At 43.1% G+C, this 18964-nt stretch overlaps 1 protein-coding gene across 1 annotated transcript in view; it reads right to left on the bottom strand.

Annotated features, from left to right (window-relative positions):
* LOC115156240 (Krueppel-like factor 12) overlaps positions 1 to 18964 on the bottom strand; it is a 187399-nt gene that overhangs the window by 122988 nt on the left and 45447 nt on the right. The window contains exons 2-11 of the mRNA XM_029703679.1: positions 15778 to 16344; positions 15569 to 15653; positions 15142 to 15405; positions 14864 to 15049; positions 14641 to 14699; positions 14327 to 14511; positions 13712 to 14098; positions 13436 to 13573; positions 12835 to 12938; positions 11987 to 12670 (exon numbers count right to left, since the gene is read on the bottom strand). Coding sequence (XP_029559539.1) covers positions 11987 to 12045 — 59 coding nt within the window. The 5' untranslated portion in view covers positions 12046 to 12670; positions 12835 to 12938; positions 13436 to 13573; ... (5 more) ...; positions 15569 to 15653; positions 15778 to 16344. The remainder of the gene's footprint in view (positions 1 to 11986; positions 12671 to 12834; positions 12939 to 13435; positions 13574 to 13711; positions 14099 to 14326; positions 14512 to 14640; positions 14700 to 14863; positions 15050 to 15141; positions 15406 to 15568; positions 15654 to 15777; positions 16345 to 18964) is intronic.

The raw sequence follows: 18964 nt of genomic DNA on the forward strand, positions 1-18964 counted from the left end.
TACCAATTATATGCATATCCTGGCTTCTGGGCCTGTGTAACAGACAGTTTACTTTGGGCACGTCAGTCAGGCGGAAATTCTGAAAAAAGGACCCTAGCCTGAAGAAATTAAACTGGCCTTCTTAGACTTGTTGAGTATCTGGAGCATCAGCATTTGTGGGTTCGATTACAGGCTCTAAATGGCCCGGAACAAAGACCTTTCCTCTGAAACTCATCAGTCTATTCTTGTTCTGAGAAATTAACTGTCTCTAACCAGAATAGAAAGAGGAGAGGGAGGCCCCGGTGCACAACTGAGCAAGAGGAGAAGTATATTAGAGTGTCTAATTTGAGAAACAGACGTCTCACAAGTCCTCAACTAGCAGCTTCATTAAATAGTACCCGCAAATCACTAGTCTCAATGTCAACAGTGAAGAGGCGACTCCCGGATGCTGGCCTTCTGCGCACATTGACTCTGTACCGGTACCCCTTGTATATAGGCCCGCTACTGTTATTTTATTGTTTCTCCTTTAATTATTAGTTATTTTTCTTATTTTTTTTATTTTAATTTACTTATTTTTTCCTCTGTTTATTTGAGTAAGTACTTCCTTAACAATTCTTTTTCTTCTTAAAACTGCATTGTTGGTTAAGAGCTTGTAAGTAAGCATTATTTCACTCTAAGGTCTACAACTTTTGTCTTCGGCGCATGTGACAAGTACAATTTGATTTGATTTAATTTGCAATGACCTCATCTAGCCCCCGGGTTCTTCTTCCTAAATCTAACTAGCTTCCTTTCGATTATCATATTTCTGGATTAAATCAACATCACCTAAAATGACTGTGAAAAAGCTCTGTATTTCCATTTTCACACTGACAAAAAAAAAAGGAACTCCCAACAACCTCCTGTAATTTGTTTCTTCACATAGTCCTACTTCGCGGATATAGTGTGTGTGTGTGTGTGTGTGTGTCTGCGTGTGTGTGTGTGTGTTTGTGTCTGTGTCTGTGAGTGTGATAGCTGTTTGGACTCGCTCTTTCCTCAGATCTGGATGTACTCAGATGGACACCGTTTTTGTTTTTTGGTTAATCTTTTCTGGCACTCTGTAAATGGCCTCAGAATTTCCATTTTATAAGGCTTATTTTCCTTTGGATGCTTCTGGGAAATGTTTGAACCGGACTCAAGAGAGCCGAGAGCGGCTACCTCAGTGCTACCTTTTGTAAGACACTATCAAAGCAATTGTCAGGAGCAGAAAATGACAGTCCTTATTTACAATGCTTAATCCTTATTCCACAATGCATGATAAATAATACATAATACAAAAATGGTGTACACATAGTGCAAACAACTGTTATGGATCACCAGATATTAACGCAATACATTTTGCTCTCCTTGCATACTACTTCTAATGAATGATATCACTATTGGCTGGTTATGATTTGTAGAACTGTACACTTAGTAAAACACTGAACGTGTTGGTCATAGTGTTCAAACTCTGTCTGTCAATTCAACTGATCCACTTGACCTCCAAACACCCACATCCATACCTTGTTACAGACTACAAATCAAATCTAAATCTCAATCTCAAATTTCAACCTTAATCACAAAACTATATGAACTTCCTCCCAATGTGCTCTAATTTCACTTCAAGTGTCCTCCTGACTTATCCAGCCTTCCCACCAACAAAGAAGCATCAAAACATCAATATCAGATAATTTACCGATAATCAACACAGCACTCAGGTAAAGTATACAATTGGACCAAGAGGAGATGTAAAGGCCAAAGGTGAGAGGAACAAGCATAAACATACTGTAGCTCAACTCTCAAACTCCATTCCAATATTCACACTTGCATTCTACTAAGAAGGAAACAATGTATTTGGCATGCACTCAAAGTTGTATTCTAGCAGTGGTGTAAAGTACTTAAGTAAAAATACTTTAAAGTACTACTTAAGTAGTTTTTCAGGTTATCTTTACTTTACCATTTCTTTTTCTGACAACTTTTACTTTTATTTCACTACATTCCTAAAGAAAATTTTACTCCATACTTTTTCCGTACTCGTTCCATTTTGAATGCTTAGCAGAACACAAAATGGTCCAATTCACACACTTATCAAGAGAACATCCCTGGTCATCCGTACTGCCTCTGATCTGACGAACGCACTGAACACAAGTACTTAATTTGTTAATTCTGTTGGAGTGTTGGCGTGTACCCCAGGCTATTTGTAAATTTAAAAAAACAAGAAAATTGTGCGGTTTGGTTTGCTTAATATAAGGACTTTGTAATTATTCATACATTTGCTTTTACTTTTGATACTTAAGTATATTTTAGCAATTACATTTATTTTTGATACTTAAGTATATTTCAAACCAAATACTGTTAGACTTTTACTCAGGTAGTATTTTACTGGGGGACTTTCACTTTTACTTGAATACTTTTACTCAAGTATGACAATTGGGTACTTTTTCCACCACTGTATTATAGTGTGGACATAGGTTTTACTGTGAGGTTACATTCTAAACAATATATCTTGCTAAACAAATTAAGTACAATTTACCCAAAGGTGACTAAAAGTAAAATGTACTCACTTTCACTCAGCACTTCTACTCCATTATTTATTATTGTAGATTGTATACAATCAGATTGAGTGTTATTGATAGAACAAATTAGTTACATGCAAGCTGTAATGTTTGATTAGGATTTACAAAGGCAGGGTCAAGTTTACAGTTGAAGCAGCTTCACTCAACTCTGCCTTACGTCCAACCACTACACAGTTTAGTTAGCTTCTTAGCTAGCTGTAAAAAGTGTTAGTGTTATTAGCCTTAGCCTACTTAGCTAGCTGTAAAAAGTGTTAGTGTTATTAGCCTTAGCCTACTTAGCTAGCTGTGAAAACCACCAAACCACCAAGCAACGACAATGCTGCTGAGCTCCAGCTAGTTCCACGTGCAGAGCCCACCCACCCTTCCACAAAAACGGCAAGGATAATGGCTCCACAGCCCCCTCCACCTCCTACTGTTCCTGGCGATCTTGGAACAGAGGAGCCGGCCCAGGTTAGCCTAGAATCCTACATTAGAAAAAGATACATTCTACTATGATTTTCTTGGTAGCCTATTGATTTTCGTGGTTGTAATTGGAACTGTACATATTGGAAACATGTTTGTGATAGGCTGGAATTGCTTGATTTTGTAAGTCGAATTTGATCCACAGAAGTGTATTGTGCCACTCATGAGTTTGTGTTGCTGTACTCATGAGCAGCATGGCTTTCCATATTTGAAGCCTATTCGTTTGGCAAGACAGCTGTGCATGGATGCATCTCACTGTAATAGGCTTTAGGCTATGTTTTGGTTATTTGGATCTCTATTCATCTTTTGTTTACTGCATTTCTTTAGTGTTAATTTAACTAGCTTAAATATAGATTTTGCCAGGCCTTTATCGATCTGATATTTTATTTACTGGACCTACTTGGTACCGCTCTTTTGTTCTCTTCGCATTCTTTCGTTGGCATTAGCAGTTCTGTTGGTATTCTAAGCCAAACTGCTATTCAGTAATTTTTTTTGCATGCATGAATATCTAGGCTACTACTTTCATCATTTAGTTTGCATTATTTGGTAAAAGGGCTGTGTGTACGACTGCATTCACATAGGGTAATGAACTTATTGTAAACAGCCTATCAAAGTGTTGCTAATGCTCTCCACTATCTGTAGGATGGAGTTTTGAAATAAGTGGAATTTCTGGTGTAAGCAGAGTATGATAGCTAAGGAGATGGAGAAAATGCTAGCGTTTGATTGCAAATATGCGGAGGGAGTCGATAAAGAATCACACAGAAGGCTGTTGTATAAAACGCCTGTCTCCAGATTACTTCTTCAAACTAAGGTCAACCATGGCATTCGTGACAGAGCAGGAGAAGCGTTCATCCATGTATACAGGTAAGAGAGTCTAGTAAGCTACATATTCAGATATTCTAATTTTGGCAGAAAGTTGGTTTTATTGCAAGTTAAAGCATACTGTTAGCTAGATAGCGAATGTTAGCTGGCTGGCTCGATAGCTAACGTTGCGTGTATGATCTGTGTAGTAATATTATTCTCTCAGAGTCATTTGCATTGCTAGCTGGCTAACAATGAACCTAGTTGGTTAGCTTTATCTACCTGCAGATTCATGCAGGGTAGTAACATTATGAGTTTGGATTATGGCTAATTGTTTAGCTAGCTAGCTATCCAGCTACATGTATAAACAAAAGGCTATGCAAGTAACCATTTCACTGCACCGTTTATACATTCTATATCCTATGCATGTGACAAATAAACTTAGATTTCATTTGATATAGTGTGTATTTACCAGAGATGTTCTCTGAAGAACAACATGACCTGCACCAAAGTCAAATTAGGATATAAAGTTAGGCCAACAAGAAAGTGTCCAAGTTCTAATATTCTCTGGTAGAATGCTATGCTTTTATTCCGTCAAACTCACAACCGTAAGCTATTTTCTGTAATTAGCTCGTAATAACTTGTAAATAAAGATCTTGTTGTTTCCTGTAATAAAGAATGCAAATTAGCTAAAGTTAAGACATTGTCAGCTATATGATATGGTCATTATTTGAACTGGCTAGCCAGCTAACTTAACATTAGCTAGCTAGGTAACAAGCTAGAAACAAACCAAAACATTGTTTAGAAAGTTGCTTTTAGTTGCCTGGTTTGCTACGTTGACATATACTAAATTCATTTTTAAACAGATGGGTTTGTTGGTGTTTACATACACCAGTTATGCTATCTTAGACCACCAGGCTGCTGATGTCATGCAGCCTGTCGTTTTTGTGTTTGTACTTTTTTATAACAACAATGACAAAATTGATGTCGGACAACAATAGAATGTTCATGATGTCACTGAGACAACTGTCTACAGACATGTCAATAGACGTAGTATAAGACCAGCCTTTAGTCTTTGGCTGTTTAGTACACTACCGTACTCACTCTGTTTAGCACATGGCCTCAGATGTGAATTATTAAAGAGATGGATGGGGCTAAGGCTTAAGAGCGTGTGAACAATGCTGAATGAGTGTAGACAAAGAGGAGCTCTCCAGTAGGTACCAAAAAACATTCAAGGGACATTTTCTCAAAAGTGGAGTTACAAGTTTATCAACTTTCAAATCAGAATTACTTTCTCATCATTGTTCCTCAACTGTAGTGTACGATATACCATTTTCTAGCTCTGAGTCTACTTTTATCCAATGTAAAAAACACAATTTCAAATTTTGCTATATAATACAGAATTGAGCCGGTTGGTCACATTTTTAACTTCAGTCCTACAGTGTTAGTGTATTACTGCCAGCATTACAGTAAGATCATTTAATTTGCTTTGAGAAAGGTAAAAACATTCAATTAAAAAAAATATTCTGAAATGGATGATCTGATAAAAATATGCTTATTTTCTAAAGTGGACTTTTGCTTGGGTATGAAATGTTAACCTGTTGGGGCTAGGGGGCAGTATTTGCACGGCCGGATAAAAAACGTACCCGATTTAATCTGGTTACTACTCCTGCCCAGTAACTAGAATATGCATATAATTGTTTGATTTGGATAGAAACCACCATAAAGTTTCTAAAACTGTTTGAATGGTGTCTGTGAGTATAACAGAACTCATTTGGCAGGCCAAAACCTGAGAAGATTCCAAACAGGAAGCGCTCTCTCTGACCATTTCATGGCCTTATTGATCATCTCTAACAAAAACAGGGGATCTCTGGCATGACGTGACATTTTCTAACGCTCCCATAGGCTCTCAGAAGGTGCAAGAAAGCTGAATCGTGGCTTTGCAGCCCATGGCTGAAAAACAGTAACGCATTTTGATAGTGGTCGATCTGAGGACAATGGGACAAGGCACGCGTGCCCGGGTCGACTCCATGTTTACTTTCTCTCTCTTTGAACGAAAACCACCACTCCCGGTCGGAATATTATCGCTTTTTTTACGAGAAAAATGGCATAAAAATGGATTTTAAACAGCGGTTGACATGCTTCGAAGTACGGTAATGGAATATTTAGAATTTTTTTGTCACAAAACGTGTCGGGCGCGTGACCCTTATTTACCCTTCGGATAGTGTCTTGAACGCACGAACAAAACGCCGCTATTTGGATATAACTATGGATTATTTGGGACCAAACCAACATTTGTTATTGAAGTAGAAGTCCTGGGAGTGCATTCTGACGAAGAACAGCAAAGGTAATAACATTTTTCTAATAGTAAATATGACTTTGGTGAGTGCTAAACTTGCTGGGTGTCTAAATAGCTAGCCCTGTGATGCCGGGCTACCTACTTAGAATATTGCAAAATGTGCATTCACCGAAAAGCTATTTTAAAATCGGACATAGCGAGTGCATATAGGAGTTCTGTATCTATAATTCTTAAAATAATTGTTATGTTTTTTGTGAACGTTTATCCTAGTAATTTAGTAAATTCACCGGAAGTGTTCGGTGGGAATGCTAGTCACATGCTAGTCACATGCTAATGTAAAAAGCTGGTTTTTGATATAAATATGAACTTGATTGAACAAAACATGCATGTATTGTATAACATAATGTCCTAGGTGTGTCATCTGATGAAGATCATCAAAGGTTAGTGCTGCATTTAGCTGTGGTTTGGGTTTATGTGACATTATACGCTAGCTTGAAAAATGGGTGTCTGATTATTTCTGGCTGTGTACTCTGCTGACATAGTGTGGTTAGATTAACGAGAGTCTTGTCTTTAAAATGTTGTAAAATAGTCATATGTTTGAGAAATTGAAGTAATAGCATTTCTAAGGTATTTGAATATCACGCCACAGGATTACACTGGCTGTTACGTAGGTGGGACGCAAGCGTCCCACCTAGCCCATAGATGTTAAACTAAAATGATCAATCTTGTTTTGTCAAATTAAGTCCGTCTGAACAGTAATAACATATGTTGAGATGTAGACTAGTTACCATTTAAGTCTATATTAAGACTAGTAATACTCATTATATTGATACTTTCTCTATACAGGCCTGACTGAAGGATGTTGTAGAGTAGACTTCAGGATAACAATTAAAGGTAAACTTTGGATTAAATATCTGAGATGCACAAAATAATGCCCTGTTGTGACATTGCTTTTTAAAAAAGAGTTGTACAGGGGAAAATCTCAATTGCATTTCCTTGATTCTTCACGCCCTCTCTCCTCTTACCTTCTCAAAACCCATTGGACGAGAAGGTAAGAGGTCTCTTCCTTCTGAGCTTCTAAACCAATGAGTTTTGAGACGGAAGCGAGGAGAAAGGACTCAAGTAATCAAGGAAATGCAATTGAGATTCTCCCCATGACACTCAGAACTTCAAGAAGACATTGGCAAACAGACACCAATACATGATGGCTTATCCCTATCATCTATGTGCACAATCATTTTTCAAACTACAGACACATACATGTAGTGTTAACTCTGTCCTAGTTTCAACACTACCAGGAGTAGCTTAAGTATAGCCTTGATGCAGACCTCATTAGCCCTGCAGGACATAGTCACCTACAACTCAACTGTAAAGGATCTCTGGCCTGCTCTGTGCATGGAGTCGCAGGTAAAATTTCACAGCTGTTGTTTATTTTCTCACAAATATAACATGTGTTAGTTATACTGAATTCAATTATGGTACTGTGTTGCCAAACTTGTGATAACACTGTTAACTACTCTCCTTTGCTCTCTATAATTTCCAAATGTAGGCGTATGTAGAGTTTGATGACCTTGATGACAGAGGGCATCGAATACTGGAAGGATCGATGATGCTTTGGTTGACATTCTGAGGTGTCATGATCTAGGCTACAGTTAAGACGGAGGATCTTTATGGCACTGCACATAACGCTGGAATCAGATCTGGGTCTAACGCAAAGATCAACTACTTGTAAACATTGAAAGTTTAATAAGAGTATTTGAAAGACTGCAATAGTTTGCCCTTTTGTGACTAGTCCATTGGTTCCATTGTTCCAGGCAAATTAAATCAAGTCCAGCACCTATCACAAGTGATTTTAGGCAACATATACAAATGTTTCTCTGGTAGATATTTTAACAATTTAAACCAATCACATACTGTTGATGTACCAGGTTAGATTAGTAAGCCTATGATATAAAATAAATGTATGATTGATTACCAGTATGGTAACACTTTACTTGACACCCAGCATCATAACATGTTGTGATGCTGGGTGTCAAGAAAAGTGTTACCATCCTTTTAGGAACTACATGATGTCCACACTATTCTCTGTGCTCTTCCTGTGTTGGTGCATGAGGAAGTCTTAGTATTTTTTTTAAACACACAGGTAGGTTTCTTGTCAGTCTGGTTACTGTTCATTATTTTGCTCATTCCCAATTAACCCACCCCTAACCGCTATATCTGTTCAGTGTAGCTTAAGGCTGGAGTTTTCTTTTTCTTTTTTTCCACATGAGACTTGAAAAAAGTACTAAAGATAAAGTTTTCAAGAGTATTTGGTTTGAAGTAGGAACAGAAAATTAAGTGAATTCCTAAATCTATATTTTTCTGAGTGCCTACTGTATAGGGAGGAGAACATCGGTGTCACGTCCTGACCAGTAAAAATTGTCATTTGTCATTGTAGTTGGTCAGCGCGTGGCAGGGGGTGTTGTTTTTGTGTGTTTTGGGGTTTGTTTCCAGGGGATATGTTCTAGTTTTCATTTTCTATGTTCGTTTTTCTTTGTGTGGCCGAGTATGGTTTCCATTCAGAGGCAGGTGTCGTTAGTTGTCTCTGATTGGAAGCCATACTTAGGCAGCCTGTTTTATCTTGTGGGTTGTGGGTGGTTGTTTTCTGTATAGCCTGTGTGCCTTACGGGACTGTTGATTGTCGGTTTGTTATTTTTGTTTGTGTTCACTTTACTACGTTAATAAAAGAAGATGAGCACTCAACATGCTGCGCTTTGGTCCAATCCTTCTGACAGATGTGACAGAACCACCCACCGACGAAGGACCAAGCAGCGTGGAAGGGAGCAACAGGAGAGTTATCTGGAGTCCTGGACCTGGGAGGAAATCCTGGATGGTGAAGGACCATGGAGGCAGGCTGGGGAGTATCGTTGTCCGAGGGAGGAGAGCCAAGCAGCGACAGAGGAATGACGATACTACGAGGCGTTATATGCACCGAAAGGCAAGACTGAGAGGCAGCCCCAAAAAATGTTTTGAGGGGGGCATACGGGGAGTTTGGCTAGGTCAGGGGGAGCCCTGACTTAACTTCTCGGGCGTACAGGAGAGAGCCGTGGAGCAAACAGGAGCCAAGAATGGAGTCAAGCACGGAGCTTGACGTGAGATTCCGGAGGGAGGTACTGCACGACTGAGCAGGCGTGTAGAGAGGCGAGCGATGCATTACGGGGTGATGCACACTATCTCGCCCATCCGCACGCACAGTCCGGTGCGGTCAGCACAGGCTCCGCAGCGTTACCGTGCTAGAGTTGGCACTCAGCCAGGAAGGAGTGTGCCTCCTCAGCGCATCTGGCCGCCAGTGCGTCTCCTCGGCCCAGTTTATCCTGCGCCTGCTCTACGCACGGCAGCCCTCATTTCCCAGCAAGCCCAGTTCGCCCTGTGCCAGCGCTCCGCCCGTGCCGGGCTACAGTGACCATCCAGGCAGGACGGGTTGTGCAGGCCGTGCGCTCCAGACCTCCAGTGCGTCTCCAAGACCCAGTGTACCCTGTGCCTGCTCCGCGTACACTTCCTCCAGTGCGCCACCATAGCCCGGTAAGGCTGGTGCCTGCTTTGAGCACGCGGTCTGCAATGCATCTCCCCAGTCTGGTGAGACCAGATCCAGCGCCCCGTAGGAAGCCTCTAGTGATGGTCAATGGTCTGACGTCTCCAGCGATAATCCATGGCATGAAGCCTCCAGTGATGATCCATGGCCTGGAGCCTGTAGTGTTAATCCAAGGCACGAAGCCTCCAGTGATGATCCATGGCCCGGAGCTTGTAGGGATGATCCATGGCACGAAGCCCCCAGTGATAATCCATGGCCCGGAGCCTCCAGTGATGATCCATTGCACAAAGCCTCCAGTGATTATCCATGACACAGAACCAGTAGTGATGATCCATGGCACGGAGACTGCAGCGAAGGTCCCCAGTCCAGAACCAACAGAGACGCTCTTCAGTCCGGAGCCTCCAGTGACGCGCTTCAGTCCGGAGCCTCCAGTGACCCTTCTCAGCCCGGAGGCTCCAGCGGTGGTCTGCAGCCAAGAGCCTTCAGCAACGGTCTACAGCCCAGAGCCTCCAGCGGGGGTCGACAGCCCAGAGCCTCCAGCGGGGGTCGACAGGGCAGAATGGGAGCTACGCCCGGAGCCACCTCCGTAGTGGGAGGATTGGCGAAGTGGGGGTGTAGCTCAGGAACCGTCGTTGACGGTGGCCACCCTCCCTTCCCTCCCATTAGGTTTGGGGTTGTTGTTGTGGGGTTTTTTGTTTTGAGGTGCAGTCGGGGTCTGCACCTTTGGGGGGGTGTACTGTCACGTCCTGACCAGTAAAAAGGGTAATTTGTCATTGTAGTTGGTCAGGGCGTGGCAGGGGGGTGTTGTTTTTGTGTGTTTTGGGGTTTGTTTCCAGGGGATATGTTCTTGTGATATGTTCTAGTTTTAATTTTCTATGTTCGTTTTTCTTTGTGTGGCCGAGTATGGTTTCCAATCAGAGGCAGGTGTTGTTAGTTGTCTCTGATTGGAAGCCATACTTAGGCAGCCTGTTTTTTCCTGTGGGTTGTGGGTGGTTGTTTTCTGTATAGCCTGTGTGCCTTACGGGACTGTTGCTTGTTGGTTTGTTATTTTTGTTTAAGTGTTCACTTTATTACGATAATAAAAGAAGATGAGCACTCAACACGCTGCGCTTTGGTCCAATCCTTCTGACAGATGTGACAATAGGGGAGAATCTCAATTTCAGTTCCTTGTCTCCTCGTTGAAAAGATTTGGCATGGGTCCGCAGATCCTCAAAAAGTTCTACAGCTGCACTATCGAGAGCATCCTGACTGGTTGCATCACTGCCTGGTATGGCAACTGCTTGGCATCTGACCGTAAGGCGCTACAGAGGGTAATGTGTACGGCCCAGTACATCACTGGGGCCAAGTTTCCTGCCATCCAGGACCTATATAGAAGGTGTCAGAGGAAAGCCAATAAAATTGTCAAAGACTCCAATCACCAAAGTTTTCTCTGCTACCGCACGGCAAGCGGTACCAGAGTGCCAAGTCTAGGACCAAAAGGCTCCTTATTAACAGCTTCTACCCCCAAGCCATAAGACTGCTGAACAATTAATCAAATGGCCACCGGACTATTTACATTGGCACCCCAGCCTCCATTTGTTTTGTTCACTGCTGCCACTCGCTGTTTAATATCTATGCATAGTCACTTCACCCCTACTTGCATGTACAAATTACCTCAACTAACCTGTACCCCCGGACCCTGACTCGGTACCGGTACCCCCTGTATTTAGCCTCGTTATTGTTATTTTATTGTGTTACCTTTTATAATTTTTTACTTTACTTTATTGGTAAATATTTTCTTAACTCTTCTTGAACTGCACTGTTGGTTAAGGGCTTATAAGTAAGCATTTCACGGTAAGGTCTACAACTTGTATTCGGCGCATGTGACAAATAAAGTTTCATTTGATTTGATTTTATCCGCACAAGGCTACTAATAGATAGGCATGAATTGGGGGTGTGCACACACATCGTTGTTGTGAATTCCACGTAGTGGAGTGAAACAACAACAAATAGGGAAGGGAGGGCACTGACACTGACAGCTAGCTAGCATGCTAGCTAATGTTATCTAGCTAGATTATAGCTAGTAATGTTATCTGTTATTTTCGACAAAGACAAGGGGATCAATGCTTTTGAGTCCTTATGCCATAGCTAACCCTCTACCATGTTGATGTGTATAAAGATAAGCACACGTTGTAACATTACTTGTGATGTCTGGTGATTTATTCACATATAGCTAGTTAGCATACAGCCTAACATGCTACTTGTACCGGTACACTCAGATACCTCCAAATGAATGTGACCTACCCATGATTCTCTAGTGATGACCTTGTATCTAGGCAACGATAAACAACAACACATTCCATCTTCAGCCATAACACTGGCTATGGCTGGTTCTGGAAATAGTTTGTCATAAGCATTTAGGGAAAACTTTGCCATCTAATGTTATCTCCAAATGGGTGTTCTTGTATCCACTGCCAGTGAGAATCTGTGCTGCAGAGAGGTAGAGGAGGAAGCTAATGTTTCTGATTGCGTTTCATACTCAATACACAGTCATCAATCATACAAGTAAAATGACTGAGAGACATTACATACTGTATAGTGGTTGTTATGAGCTCTTTGCTGTTCACACAATAAACCTATTTTCAATGATATAGCTACCATCACACAACGCAGATGATAGTGTACAGGGTTAGTTATCATAATCTTTGAGCACACAGTTCATGCAACTACACAACAGTATTAGTTGGCTAACTAGTGTTCTATAAAGTCATAGCACTGGTGGCCCAGCAGCAGAATGTGTATACCATAAAATTTGAAATTAGGAATTGAATAGGATTGTATGTATGCACTGTACAGGTGATGGGCCAAGTGCATTAACATGTGTTGGTGGCATGCTACTGACCCCCCAGGTTTTTCCCTGTATGGCTCAACCCATATGGCCTACATGCCGTATCCTGTGCTTACAGTCAAGAACAGGGGACATGGATGCTGAAATACATGGGTAGGTAAATGAAAAGTATGCTGTGTTAGAGCACAGGCAGGGTTCTAATCATAGGGGGACTGGACATCCCTATAGTAACTGCAATATCAATTAACTCGAAGTCAATTGGGAAATCTAACTCGGAGCAAAATAATAGTGGAGTTGAATACACCTGTAGGCTTTTTGTAGATTGGAATACATTTTATTCCACTTCTTTATTGCAATATAACCACTGCCTCAACATCTGTCCATCTGATCTCATGCAGCACAGCAGTCCTGTAAAACATATGACAAAAAAGTAGAGTTAGTTAATTGAAAATATTGTACACTTTTAGAAAAAAGTGTTCCAAAAGGGTTCTTCTGCTGTACCCATAGGATAACACTTTTTGGTTCCAGGTAAAACACTTTTTGGTTCCATGTAGAACCATTTTGGATTCCATGTAGAACCCTCTGTGGATAGGATTCTACATAGAATCCAAAACGGTTCTACTTGGATCCAAAAGGGTTCTACCTGGAATCAACAAGGGTTCTTCAAATGGTTCTCCTATGGGGACAGCCGAAGAACCCTTTTAGGTTCTAGATAGCACCTTTTTTCTAAGAGTGTAGGTGGAATCCTAGCTTGAGATTTATGTGCTTTGACTTTTGCTCAAATCATGCTGTGATGTCAGTGGGAGATTTATGGCAGAAATTATGTGTTGATATGATTCAGTCCCGTCTGTCATGGCTCCAAATCCAACATCAACATACCCTAGTGATAGGATTCCATGACTTACCTTCACTATACTTGAATGAATGTGTAGACTGCACTCTGGGCACAGTGCTTCAGTGTGCCGTGGTAGAACACATTTACTGTGTTGACGGCTGCAACTGCTTTCTCATCCAGTCTCCGGTCATCACACAGCGCAGTGTTCCTGTAGCAGACGCGACAGACCGAGGTAGATGTAAAGTGTGGTAAACAGTTGAAAAGTGATACCTGTCTGTCATGGCTATATACAAACAGTTGTTATAACTATCATAGATCAATGTTTAACTTCTAGACCGATACATACTCAAGCATTCTCCAGAGAGGCAAAGCAAGACTAGTGTATGGCCACGGTGTCACTCTTCTCGATCGTATTCAAAGCAGAGGGGGGGCTGTGATAGCCACTCTTTCCAGCAGCTGTTGGTATGACCCTGGATCTCCCACTACATTCTGGAACAGTAGCTCCAGGAGTTTGTGGACATAGCTTTGAAAAATAAATTACATATACAGGCAGGTATAACATTTGAGTAATAACTATTGCTAAAGCAATGGGGGGAATAACTTACCATAAATTTGGATAGAATAGCCTCCTTTCTTCCACTTAGGGAACCGAATCATGAACCTGGGTTCTCCGGCTGCAGTGGTTACCTGAGGCTTGTCTGCATTCTCGTTGTAGTGAATGGATGCAAGAAGTCTGTAAGACAACATGTCAGACATGTAATTGAACATCACAAGTATGTTTAACATTCACATTGACCTCCGCCAGTCAGTAACCGTCTCACAGTTTCTCTCCAAGGGCATCAAGTTTTTCCACACAGCTGGATAGACGCAAAATAACAGAGTATTACACATACTTGTTGCCTGTGCAGTCCCCCCCTCATACCCACACTTACTGAAACATGAAAATTGAACAACTACATACATTTAGCCACATGGCACCCATCGTAGTAGTGCTTAATGTCAGGCATCTCCTCCGTCAGGAATTTCTGGATTGAGAAGTGTTGATCTGTGATAATGGAGCCGATGCTGACATCTGCCTCCTCCAAAAACAATGCTCCTCAGCAGTCCCTCCTTCTCCATTCTCTGACTATTGCCAACCTCATTGCTCTGTGGAAGAGATTAACAGTATCATTGGCAATGTTTCCCTCAATCTTTGTTAGGCACAGAGGCTCCCAAATCAGGATTGCCATTACCAACATGGCACTGAAAAAGGTACTCCATGGATGAAAAGCTCACCTTTACAAGTTGTACATCAAGCACTCTGTTAACATTGAAGTTGATCATAGTGTAGGACCCTGTTAGATGTTAGAGTTTGAGATCAATGTCCGTCCAACACAAGAGAATTGTTGACATTTGTATATGCGTGCGTATGGTCAAATATGCGTAGGACATGCAGTCATGTGTGCCTTTCTCTACATGGAATTCAAAAGTGGAAAGCATGCAAATACATTTTACGAACCTAATTTTGCACAGTGGCCTGGCTAGTCTGCTGTCATATCCCCTCCAAGATCCAAAGGTTCCCCGAAATACTGCTGGACGACTCTCAGCTCTGACTTCCACTGCTAGTATATGGTTGGAAGCGGGACCGTTTTCTGATGTCTGTAAAATGTCGATTAAGATATGGTCTGCACTTTTAGCGCAGGAACTGAAACAGAAATAAAGCACATAAAAAAGTAGTTCAGCATTATGTGCTTACATTAAAGGTATTAGGTGACACTACAACATGCATTGCTTTACCTTGTTTGTCTGAGCAAAAGAAGAGCCTGTGAAAGCAATAGCTGCAGTTCGTTGGAGGTTGCCTGCAGGGTTGTCGGACACATACGGCTGACTCTTCCACGTCTTGGTGTGGTCGCAGTGAGGGCATATCTGATAATGGAATTCAGGGTGCCTTTGAACTGCTTTGTGATGTTCCATGTTCTGGTCCAAACCGGACAACAGTGGAAAAGCTGCAGCAGACAGTCTTTGTACACAATGTACATGTGAACAGGTATGTCAGGGACTCTGCAATAGTGATAGAAAAGTTGAGGTACACTTTCTCCACTGTCTACATTAGTCTACATGTAGTATTTTGGCACAGCAATGCAGTTCACTGATCAAATGGGTCAGTACAACAACACATTCACCCATAAATTGCCATTACAAGCTCACTATAGTATCATCTTACAGTTCGCCGTTGCAGATGGTGTGCGTGTCATCATCAGGGTTATAACTGGAGTCATCGCTAGAGTAGTCCACTCTTGGCATTTTTACTGGAATGCAAGGAGATAAAGTTTCAGGCATGCACACCAGTGTTGCTGTATTGCAATAGACGCTCTTGCATTTTGTCTGGAACTGGGTGGCTGTAAATTAGGCAGAAAGACAAAAGAAACTCACCCTTGCTCCTCTTTTGTGGGGATGCTTGCACAAGGAAATCACAAGTCTGCGGCGGGTCTTTCTGGCAGCCGATCTCTCTTGTTCTAGAAACCTGTAAATACATATTCTACAGTTTTGGAAAAGCCCTAAACCAAATAGTTGGTTGCTAGCTAGCTAACTTGAACTGATCTCGCTTCATTAAGATGTTTTGATAGCATGCATTTATCACAGCTAGCTAATCAACTAGCTAGTCAGCAGTCAGCTAGCTAGTCAAATAGCTAATGTCAGTAGCTAGCTAACTAGCTAGTTACTTGCATAAGCATTTCTTGTAATGATGTAGCTAACTAGAAGAAGCAAGTCTAGAATTGACATTTGATCTGCTAACTAGCTAGCTGAGAAGCTCTCTTTACTTACGGCCTCGCCGTCCAGGTAGATGGTCGGAACGACATCTTCATTGAGTCAAAGCCTCGTTTGAAAGTCCATCTCCACCGGCAAGTAATTCAAAAAGGACTCCCAGGTGAAATGCGCATTGCAGACTGAAGAGCATACAGTTTCTTCCGACCCTTCCAAGATGAGGAAAGTCCTCCACTGATGGTCAACATGAGGATAGAGACCTCGTGAGGGTAACTCATGCAGACCCCGGTCTTTGATTTTGCAACCAGAAACCCTACACTCACAAACGTATACAGCTTAAAACCAATAGACAAACAGATACAGAAGTGAGACATATAAACATGGACAAAGGTACAAACACTGGCTGGAGGAACTAGCAGAGAGGTTTGGAACTCTTTTTGTAATTGGTCCAATAACCAATTTACCACATGGTGATGTCACCATGGAAAGCCAAAACTCCTGCCCATGCAAACCTTCTGATTAGAAGGTCTTGTGAAGATTGTATTTTCAACCAGCAAGTAACATAAAATGACATTGATCAAATTGTTTCACACTTTTACAGTATACGTTTCATCAGCTGTTGTACAATATTTTATAAAACACAGAAAAATTGAATTTTGACTGCACTGGGACTTTAACTTTCAGATTTTACAGTGCAGACTGCACTAGCTAAATGGAGCTACTAACCTCTGTAGTTAAGGCTAGAACAGTTGCATATTGAGTGGTCTAATGTGCATATAACAATATACACGACAGCAGACTTGAGCAAAGCCCTACTTAACCCAATGTTTGATAAAAAATTCACTGTAAACATATTGTATACAGTAGCTCAACAATAAAGGGAGCAAAAGTAGTCAGTTTACTGACACAGCAGGCTGATATTAAACCCATTTGATGAAACCTAATGAAGTATTCAATACTAAGCAAAATACACTACAATGAAGGTATAACATGATTTGATAAGATTTAAACACATCCATATTGTGTTCTCTATGGTGTTGTAGGTCAGGGCGTGACTAGGGGGTGTTCTAGTTAAATATTTCTATGTTGGCGTTTTGTATGGTTCCCAATTAGAGGCAGCTGGTAATCGTTGCCTCTAATTGGGGATCATATTTAGGTAGCCATTTCTCCCACTTGTGTTTGTGGGATATTGTTTGGTTTTGTGCTTTTTGCACCACATAGTCACGTTTTGTTGCTTGTTATTTGTTTTGTTGAAGAATTTTCACATTAAAAAAATATGTGGATCTCAACACACGCTGCGCCTTGGTCCCTCTCTTACAATAAACGTGACAGAATATCCCACCTAAAGAGGACCAAGCAGCGTGTGCACGAGGTAAAGGAGTTTTGGACATGGGAGGAAGTCATGGGAGGACACGAGACCCTTCCTTGGCGGGAGTCGCAAAGGAGCATGGAAGGACAGCGACGTCGCCGGGGACCGCGGCCACAGAAATGGCAAGATTTTCTTTTGGGGGGGGGGGCACATGGAGCTGGCGGCTGAGCAGAGGGAAGAGCCAGAGACCGACTGGCAGGGAGGCGATAGAGAAGTGGTCGGTCGACCCAAGGAGAGAGCCAGAGCCCGCCTGGGAGTCGATGGAGCAATGTGAGGAGGGATATCGGAGAATGATGTTGGCGAGGAGTAGGCTGCAGCGCCGGCGTGCTGAAGAGCATGTCATTGGTCCGGTGCCATCTGTGCCGGCTCCACACACCAGGCTTCCAGTGCGCCTTCCCAGTCCGGTACGTCCTGTGCCAGCTCCCCGCACTCGCTCTGAAGTGCGTGTCACCAGTCCGGTGCCACCTGTGCCGGCTCCACGCACCAGGCCTCCAGTGTGCCTCCCCAGTCCGGTTCGTCCTGTGCCAGCTCCCCGCACTCACCCTGAAGTGCGTGTCACCAGTCCGGTGCCACCTGTACTGGCTCCACGCACTAGGCTTCCAGTGACGGTCAACGGCCCAGAGCTTCCAGTGATGGTCAACGGGCCAGAGCTTCCAGTGACGGTCAACGGCCCGGAGCTTTCAGTGACGGTCAACGATTCGGAGCTTCCAGTGACGGTCAACGCCCCGGAGCTTTCAGTGACGGTCAACGCCCCGGAGCTTCCAGTGACGGTCAACGTCCCGGAGCTTCCAGTGACGATCAACGGCCCGGAGCTTCCAGTTACCGTCAATGGCCCGGAGCTTCCAGTTACAGTCAACGACCCGGAGCTTCCAGTGACGGTCAACGGCCCGGAGCTTCCAGTGACGGTCCACAGCCCGGAGCTTCCTGCACCGGTGCCATGGCCGGAGTCTTCTTCTGCGCCGGTGCCCAGTCCAGGCACGGCGTCCAGTCCAGCTCCAAGGCCGGAGTCTTCCTCTGTGCCGGTGCCCAGTCCAGGCACGGCGTCCAGTCCTGCTCCATGGCAGGAGCCTTCCTCCGCGCCGGTGCCCAGTCCAGGCACGGCATCCAACCCAGCTCCATGGCCGGAGCCCTCCTCTGCGCCGGTGCCCAGTCCAGCTACGGCACCCAGTACAGCTGCAAGGCCGGAGCCTTCCTCTGCGCCGATGCCCAGTCCAGGCACAGCGTTCAGCCTGGTGCCATGGCCGGATCCGGGGTCTGGGCGGGGGCGGTGACCTGAACCGGAGCTACCACCAACACTAGTCACCCCCCCTACCCTCCCCATTTGGTTTCAGGTTTTGCGGCCGGAGTCCGCACCTTTGGGGGGGTACTGTCACGCCATGACCATGACCATACACACACAGAATGAATATCATGTCCTCAATGCCCCAGTCAGGGCCTCAGCACCTGTGAGAAAATGGCCTCCACTTTTAGAGTGATGATACCCAT

Source organism: Salmo trutta, chromosome 20, assembly GCF_901001165.1.
Source record: "Salmo trutta chromosome 20, fSalTru1.1, whole genome shotgun sequence".
NCBI lineage: Eukaryota > Metazoa > Chordata > Actinopteri > Salmoniformes > Salmonidae > Salmo > Salmo trutta.